This window comes from Mangifera indica, chromosome 12, assembly GCF_011075055.1.
Source record: "Mangifera indica cultivar Alphonso chromosome 12, CATAS_Mindica_2.1, whole genome shotgun sequence".
In the NCBI taxonomy this organism is placed as follows: Eukaryota; Viridiplantae; Streptophyta; class Magnoliopsida; order Sapindales; family Anacardiaceae; genus Mangifera; species Mangifera indica.
The window spans coordinates 10,976,423-10,986,135 of record NC_058148.1 but is presented as its reverse complement, the minus strand read 5'-3'; the positions used below and the strand labels follow the sequence as shown (position 1 = coordinate 10,986,135).

Here is a 9,713-nt window from a genome sequence, read left to right as displayed (position 1 = left end):
ACTTGGTGACAGGAACCACATACTCTTCGCAAAAACAAAATATATTCTCATGAAAACAACTTGAGAAAGGGATACTCTCTTCAGCGGAAAAATAAAACTTATTTTATTTTATTTTTTATAATGAGCATATGGTAATTGCTGTCCGGATATTTGCAAAATTTTTCCTCAAGAACTAGATTGTAGCATCTAATTTTGCTCTTAAAGATCTTTCTGCAATCCTTGCGAGAGGAGAGAACTGATACCATATAATTTGGTTTTCAAGCACCAAGTGTAAAGAGAATTCTTTCTTAAAATTTAAGAGTTCTAAATGTAAAGTCAGTGCATAGACTGAATATTAGCAAACAGTACCAACAAATTCATGTAAAGTAAAGATCAGACCCGATTTGATATATCAAATTTCCTTTTTGGCCTTTTCCATTTCTTCAAAGAGGCACATAAATCATATACGGGCCAAACTTCTTTTCAAAGAATGATGCATCACTGAGCACTTACAATGCTAGAAACAAATATGATAAATATTGAATAATAGCCCTGTAAGTTACTTCCTCAACCGGAGGATAACCCAGAAACATGAGAAAAAAATCAAAAAACACAAACTGTACCATCCTCAACAACAATGCCATTGCAACTCTTTTGTTACTGATGACCAATCAATTAAAGAAAACTGCCTAAAGGTTTAGACAAATGCTAGTCATAATGCACCTACTATGCACACTTGCAAATTAATTCTTATCATGATGATATCCATTTTTACTTGATATCTTATCACAGTCATCCTTTCACATTCTTCATCTTATCTGCATGCCACTTGCAGAACCCATCCTCAAGGGCTTCTCTCATCCATGGATGCCGGCAGCTCTCAACCGCTACAGGAATAGAAAGCCAACTTCTCATCCGAGTGCTTTGCTCAGGCCACGACTTGAGCTCCTCTGTCACAAGCAAAGCAAACATTGCAGCTTTACATAAACCTTCTGGGCTATATTCATCTTGGTGTGTTTTACTCCGAAAGTGATAATCCCCAAGTAAGTCCTGAAACAAGTACACAAAGTTTGGGGCAAAAGGGCAATAGTGAGATATCACATCAATGATGAGAAAAATTAGCAAAATGCTAGTCGCATGTCAAAGAAATGTCATGTGAAAATGATTTTACATTACAAATATCAAAATCAGATTTTGCAACAATACTCTAGTTAGAGCACATGTATTATGTTTAAGATGTCACATCGTGAAGCAAAACCTGATGCAGACAGGTGTTGGTATTACAGACATTATGTTATCATCCATAGGTATGAATGCCAAGAATTTGACTCCATCCACTATCACAGACATGCAAATTGAACTAGTAGAGGTAAAATTTTCATTACAAAGGAAACCAACAAACCCTCTTACTATGAGCTGCAGTACAACACTAAACATCATCATAATAAGAAGGGAATTTGACCAGAGACTATTAACACCAAAAGGGGAAAGAAAAGAAAGTTTCTTTTTCTTTTTCCTTTTCAACAAGTAACTAAAGAAATAATTAATAGTACAAAAGTAGAGAAAACATTTGCTATTATTGTCAAATTTGTTATAGAAACACTTTCATAAATTTCAATGCTCACCCATGAGCCTGCTCACAACTCTTTACTACGTGTCAGAAAAAGCACGGTGTTGTGCACAGAAAAGATATAAACAATTTTGATAGCACGTGTCTTCTTGTCTTTCCCCTTAATTTCTCTCCTTAAAATGTATTCCCATCAACGGGTAAAGAGGTTAAAACCTCATAAAAGACCTTGCATGCAAGGAATAGGGAAAAGAAATAGAAAAATTGGTTACTCAAGGTGTTCATAAAAGGGCTTGAGAGTGGATAATTTAGTTCTTGGAGACAAGACATTGCTATAAGCATGGAGGTTCCTTCGGAGAACACCTCTCATAAGAATGTTTTGCAACACCAAAAGTCATGTCAAGTGCTTGGATTCATACCCTCGAACTTTCCTTGTCAAGGCTACGGCTTTCTGTTGTCTCATGTAATACTAGTTATTGGCAAAGGGAATCCATTGTATCTTGGGAAGACAAATGGATAAGGGAGACACCAAGCGGAGCTTTCTATTTGTTGTCTTACGTAATACTAGTTATTGGCAAAGGGAATCCAATGTATTTTGGGAAGAGAAATGGATAAGGGAGGCACCTTCATGGGTTGTCAACTAGCAGACCTTTCTATTGGCATCTTAAATTCCGTAGGAATGTTAATGGTGCATAAGCTAGAGAAGCTTTTTACTTCCTTAGTTCATAGAAGGAATCTTGCTCAACACAGTAGACAACAAAAGACAGAGGTTCCTTCAGAGATTAGGAAGTTTATCAGCTAAGTCTTTTTCTATTAATTGATTTATGACTACAACATCTCTTCACTTGATACATTAAAGATGACATACAAGCCTACATTTTCTTGTAGGGTGAACTTTTGTCTACGAAAACTGCACAAGGACAATACTGATGACACCATTCAAAGAAAGACCCCAATCTATCTACAAGAGGGAGGGTAAGAGCATTGATTATATTTTATTGTACTGCTCATTGCTTTATATAATTTTTTCAATTATTTTTGGCTGTAGAATTTCAATTATGCTTACCCTAATCTAGATACTTTGTTATGGTTGAAAGACAACCATAATAGTTATTTTTGTACCCTAATAGAGAGATATCGAATATTCTTCACAGATAGAATCAGGAAAGAAATCTATCATACAAGACAATTAAATTGTACCTTCCACAGTCCTCAAAGTTTAAAGAAGTGACTCTTTTCTTCATTTCTTCCAAATATAGAAGTCCATATTATTTTTTCCTTTGAATAAGAAACTAAAGAAAATGCATTTATAATGATGCACAAAACACAAAACAAATATATACAACCAGGCTGCGTTAAAGACAATATCATATCGTTTTGCTACTTATAGTCACAATGTTAAGCAATGAAGGTCATCAATACAAATCTGACTCTGGAGCATGCAAGTAATGCATCCCCGCCCCTTTTTTCATTTTTTTTTTAAATACAAATAAACTCTAAAATTGACAAGTAAATACAACTGTGGAAGCATTAAAATTGACAAGTAACATGCAAGGAATCACATAGAGCTTATAAATACAAATACAACAGATAACAGTCTATCTATCTCAACACACATAAGAATGCATGTATGGGAAGTAAGATTTCACCATTAGTTGCCCTCGAACTCCAGCTTCTTCAACAGCTTCCCTCTCTGCAGCCTGCTGAACCGTTTCATCATTCTCCCAGCCTCCCTGTATATAGAGTTTTTTATAGAAATTTCTGGGTTATTATTTTCTCTTATTCCTAAATAGTGAAAAATAAAACAATTAAACCTTCCATTTTACATTTAGCGAAATAGTTTAACATAGAAAAACCTTACAGGGAACATCACAAGCAACCTTGACTTGATTCAACTGTCCTCACAGGGAATATCACAAAAAACTTTTACTTTTAATTCCACTGTTTGAAATTTCAAGAAAACTTTTTCACCAATAAATTCATTTGGCATCATCTTGTAACAGTATCAATAAGTCCAGTTCAGAACATCAGTTGTCTTATTATCCTACTTCTCATTGTTTTCTTAATGAGGCATAATGTTATTTTGTGATTTGTGGTTTAGAGATGAAGAGTCAATCATGAAACTATATTGATTATGTTGGTGAAGGCAAAGAAAAGTATAAAACTATAAAAAAAAAAAAAAAACTGTAAAGAAATCAGAGACAAGCATGCTCCCAAATTAAGAATCACTTTAAGCAAGATGTCAGCCTTGTGGACTATCCCCAGAAAAAAAATTAGATCAAATAAAGTTTTTTTGCTACAAAATTGATAAATCATCCCATCAATATAAATATATATAAAACAACTAATTGCACTCTAAATTTAATAGTGAAACACAATAACAAGAAAATTTCATCAAATTAACGCAAAAAATGTTACAAAAGGAAAGAAAATACAATTATACCTTTGGAAACAAGAGACCGGGTCCACTGGCGGAGCTAATCATAAGCACCTCAACAATCTTCTCGGAATCATCATTGCCACGCTCAGCATTTCTATATCTAAATGGGATACACCTGATAAAGAATTCAGAAAAATTAGCATCTGGAAATCTGTTGAGTGATAAACACCTCAAAAAATCATCAACAGCTGTAACAAAGGTGCAGGCTTCCCTTAGGTCATCCTCCAAGAATAGCCTACTATGTCATTTAACCATTTAAAAATATTACAATGTCGCGACACTGCATCATCATCATCCCAAAACTCATCTTCTATAACTATACTTCTCCCCAAGACCCCTCCCAATTGTTACCAATACCAATATCCATCCCAAATTCCCAGAAGACTCCATTTTATCAACTTCCAATACACATGTAACGGCAAAAATGATCACGAAACACCACAGAAAAACTTAAAATAAAATTCTGATGGGACCCAAAATAACATTTTAACCAAAATCAGAAAATCACATATAAATATATCAACAAAACAGAACATAACAATCCGCTAAAATCATATTTGCAGTACCATTTCAAGCAAAATAAATTAACACAAATCTATCCACAAAAACAAAAAAATTCATTTGCTAAAATGACCTCGACATTGAAATAATCAACAGAAATTACGAAATTCCATTCATATTACATTGCCAAGTTGCATTTACAAAAACAAAACATAAGAATTCATCAACTTTCATCCATAACATAAACGTACTCCATTATCTAACCCACTTCAAACACACATGCAAGAGCATAAATGATCACAGAATGTCACCAACGAGCTAAAACCATTCTAGGAAGAATGGCATAAATCAAATTTGCGTCACCATTTCAACGAGAAAAAAATCAAAATTACACATAAATCTATTCATATTAAATTGCCACACTGCAAACACAAATTACCATTCGCTAAAATCACCTCAACATTCAAATAACCAAAGCAAAATTAAGAATTTCCATTCACATTAAATTGCCACATTGCAAACACAGATTACAAAGACGTACCCGGCAACAAGACGAAAGCCCTGGTCGTAACGTTGCTGATGGCGACCGGTACGGGCGACCAACTCAGACATAATAGAGAAGGTAAGAGAGAGGGAGAGTTGGTTAAAAAAGAAAGAAAGAAAAACTAAAAGAATAGAATAGGGATTGATGACGGGTACATTTTCAAATCAAAGAACGAAGAAGGAAAGGGAGGGAGACGGACGGTGAGGATGAGCATAATCCAAGGGGTGGGGATAATAGTTTACAGAATGAAGAAAGAAAACCAAAGCAAAGCGCATAGAGCGGATCGGACGGTGGGGCTCGTCAAATTCACGTGGCTTGTGGGTCAACTTGTGGGCGACCCTTCTAAATATCAACATCTTAAGATTAACCGCGTCTGAGATGGACCGCTCCCCTTTTATCCTTGCTTTTCCTCATTTTTTAACATAAAAATATAAAAAGGTTTATTATAATATTCTATTTTAGGGTTATTCCAATCCAAACTAATTTTAATTTCTAAAATATCAAAAATTTTGTTTAAAGGAGAGATTTAATCATCAATTTAATTATCCTTATAAAAAAATTACATGTAATCTAATTACCCAGAAATCGACTTTTCAAACTTTGATGGATGTTACTTGCTGTTAAAATTCTGTTTGCATGGAGTTTGAAGTTAAAATGACGGTAAGAATTCTGTTACCAATAAAAAAGCTTGATTTTACGAGTTACCTTAAATTCAAATTTAGTTTGATTTGACACAAAACCTGTTTATATTTTATATATAACTTTAAAAATATATTTAATTTAAATAATATTTTATTATAAAAAATAAAATATGTATAGAAAATTATTTTATATAAATTATTTTTATATTTTATAAGAATAATTTATACTTATCTATTAACTATTAAAGTTAACAAAATTTATTAGTATTAAGGGTATAATTGTCATTTAATTAATAATATTAAAAAAATATATCTTATTTCCTCACTTTAGTTTTAAAAATTAACAATTTTTCCTATGTTAAGTTTTGAAACTTATCTTTCCCCCTATAAGGTTTCATTCTTTTCTCTTCAATCTTTGACTACCAAACTCCAAAGTCGAATCAACAGTGTACGAAGACAAAGATGGGATAGATGAAAAATGTTGACGGAAGAAGACAATCCAATAAAGGAAAACATCGAAGATCCAAAGATGGGAGAGATGAAAAGTCGCCCTTCTTTGTCCGCTCCTCTTTGTTATTTGCTCCTCTTCAGAAAATCTTGGATGAATCAACGAGGAGCCACATTTTTTTTTGTTCCATTTTCCAATCTTAGGGTTTTTTGTCTTCAAATCTTTATTTTTTATCGATGTTTTTTTGTTTGTCCTATTTTTGTTTTTTTATACCTTTAATACTAACATATTTCGTTTACACTAATACATGACAGGTGAATGTTTGAATTTTTAACACTTAACTAATGAGAATTACGAATTAGTCTTTTGGCCAAAATAATATAATATTTAGCTGTGTGGCAAGATTTCATTACGTGAAAGAAATATATTAACACTCAGCTTCTCTTATTTCTTTTTCTTTCTTTTTGTCCTCTCAATTTTACTTTTTGAAATTTCTTATGTTATTAATACTAGGTGAGATATTTAATTTCTGAAAAATTAATAGAAGAAAATTTAGCATTATACATTCTAAGCAAAATATAACTTAATTTTAATTTTTTTAAGTTTATCAAGATTTCTTTAAAAATAATAATAATAATGAAAGGTAAAAGATAATCAATGCATATATATATATATATATATAGTTATTATTAAAACTTTATTTTATTAATCAATTTGAATAATATTATCAACCAAGAATGTTATTGGTCAACAAGAATTACATCAAATAAATAATGACTATAAAATTTAAAAATCTGAACAACAACATTGGATATTGTCTAGACATAAACCGGTTGAGCTTGCGCCAAATGTTGCAGCGCATGAAAAGGTGCATGCGACACCAGTGCAATTATCAACGGTAAGAATCCTAGGACAAGCTTGTGCCTCCACGTATAATGTAGCTGTCATTTCAAAAAATGAAATATAAATATCTATGTTTAAATAAAAAAATAAAACAATACAAAGCATTTCAATCAATCTCCCTAGCCTCTAAATTTTAATATTTACATTTTACATTTTATATGCTAAATTTATTAATTGAATAAATTGATAGGATTACGTAAAATACTATAAGAATTGAAGTACAAAATTGAAATGATGTAATTTTTACGACTTTTTTCTAGATATCATCTTAAAATCTTCGTAAATAATATCATCGAATAGAATATCAATAAACAAAAAAAAAAAAATTGAATGTTTATATAGTATTTCAAAGAGTACTTTACCACACGAGAATAAAAAGAAGAACAACATGAGAGAAAGAAAATATTTTGAAAGAGCCATTATATTATTATTTTTTTTCAAAAGGAAAATTTGAACTTCTTATGGGTGAAACTACTGCCCAGACGTGCACACATATATATAGAGGCATGATAAGGATAATATATATGGAATTCATCACAGTGGATAACATTTAATTTATATATACACACACATTTTAATCATATGATTGGATTTCCTTATATTTTACTTTGATTATATCCATATGTACTATGTATATATTACTATAACCAAATCCACTATAATTTCTATACATATTTATATATTATTTTAATCATATTACTATATAATTATATATAGAGAGAGAAAGCTGTTATATGTACTATGTATGTATTACCATAACCTAATCTACTATAATTTCTATATATATTTATGTATTATTTTAATCATATTACTATATATTTATATATGAAAAGAGAAAGATGTGATATGGATTGGGTCGGTGTATGACCCAAGGATTTTGGTATGGCCTACATCGATTTGATACATAAAAAGCAAGTCGTGCCAAATTTTCTCAAGGTAAACCATTTGGGCATGAAAGTTGGCAGCATTTACAGGACCACAAGGGGAACACATTCAAAACCAACATTAAGTTGGAAATCTATATTGAAGAAGCTTGCGTTGAGAAGCTGAAGGCTTTGACTTAAGAGATTTCAATGCACTTATATGGTGGATGAACAATTAATATAAATACACAGTATCCTGTCTCGTTTTAACTATGATCTCTGAGAGCACATTCAATGTCGATGGTAGAGTGTTAACCCTTATAAAACATCTTTGTTACTACAAATAGTTAATATGCTTATGAATAAAGATAATTGGGTAAGAGCCTTTCATCATACTAACAAATCGGATAAGCTAATCAATTACTTCTGTAACTTATTTTTCATTCAATTGCTTGGCATTATAATTTATTGATTTTTCCTTTAAAATTCATGAAAATGGAAAGCGAAATTGAGATACATTTGTTAGAACCTCTCTTTTCGTTTTGAATACAGCTATTCACTTATTTACTTGTTGAATCTTGCAGGCTTATGGATATGTACCTAGGCTGTTTTTAAGCTTTCGAAGTGCATTTTTGATAGAATCTATAAATAAGGCACGTAATTGCGAATAATGGGATTACATCCCATTATCTTCTCAATACGTTCTTGTCCTTGTTGTTATCTGCGAGAGAACTCTATTCACAGAGAGACACCAACGACGATTAGAGGAGGTTTTCGACGATGATTCAAGAGAAGAAAGCGGCTCTGAATGCGTCCAAGTAGACGACGACCAAGTAAGTAACCTGTAATGCTATAGCGTTGATACGGGTTTATTATATGAAACGTTGAAGGATTATACATACATAAACGTGATAGACGGAATATAGGAGGACTGAATATGATTTCACGGATATCTTGACGTCTGTTTTTAAGCATGAAACCTGATCTGAATGAGACATAATTAGATAAACTTAGAATTATGTTGTCGCTGAGCCATATGCGCTGGGGTATGTTGTATGGATGAATTTGTGCAGTTTAAAGGAAGCTGATGCAATAGTTGGATCAATAAAATTATATGCACAATCAATGACAAGTTATCATGTAATTATATAATTTTTTATCTCTAATTTTAAATTATCCAATCACATGATGACATATTATTAATTGTGTATAAAATTATATATATTATTTATACATATAACATTACTCTAATTATATTAGACACGTACATGTTACTAATATGTTATATATGGTATATTTAAGATAGTAGGAATATACTAATAAAAATACCTTGAATATAAGATTACAAACATCCATGCACAACCTTTCCAATTATACGAACGGTTGTGAAACGTCTATAATTTTATGAAAATTACATCATATATGATTGTGTATAAAGTTATGCATATTTATACATCTGACAACCTAAATATTTTCAAAGATTGATAAACACTCATACGTATGATCTTCTGTAACATGAACTAAGTTTGTTAATAGAGTTGAACTTGAACGTAAATTAGATATGATTTGTCAAACTTAAATTTGATTCGATATTATAATTTAAATAATTTTTTTTTATAAAAGAGCAGAAAAAAATAAATTTATTTATAATATAAGAGTTAAGTAGTTAGAATTAGCCCCACTTATACGAAAGAATTGAAAAACTTGAAATTCAATTGAGATTTTGGAGGATTGAATCAAAAGCTGTTTGTAATTTATGAACACTAAATAATATAAGATTCTAACCAAACTTTACAAGTAATTATTTAAACTTTTACAACAACATAA

At 31.2% G+C, this 9,713-nt stretch overlaps 1 protein-coding gene across 1 annotated transcript; it reads right to left on the bottom strand.

Moving 5' to 3' along the window:
* Positions 1–485: 485 nt before the first annotated feature.
* Positions 486–5,363, bottom strand: LOC123193288 (nudix hydrolase 16, mitochondrial-like). The gene is made up of 4 exons (XM_044606168.1): positions 5,029–5,363; positions 3,990–4,101; positions 3,196–3,279; positions 486–1,029 (listed from the first exon to the last, which is right to left on the bottom strand). Exons 1-4 carry the CDS (start codon positions 5,097–5,099, stop codon positions 772–774), a joined length of 525 nt encoding a protein of 174 aa, XP_044462103.1. The 5' UTR covers positions 5,100–5,363; the 3' UTR covers positions 486–771.
* Between the last annotated feature and the right edge of the window lie 4,350 nt (positions 5,364–9,713).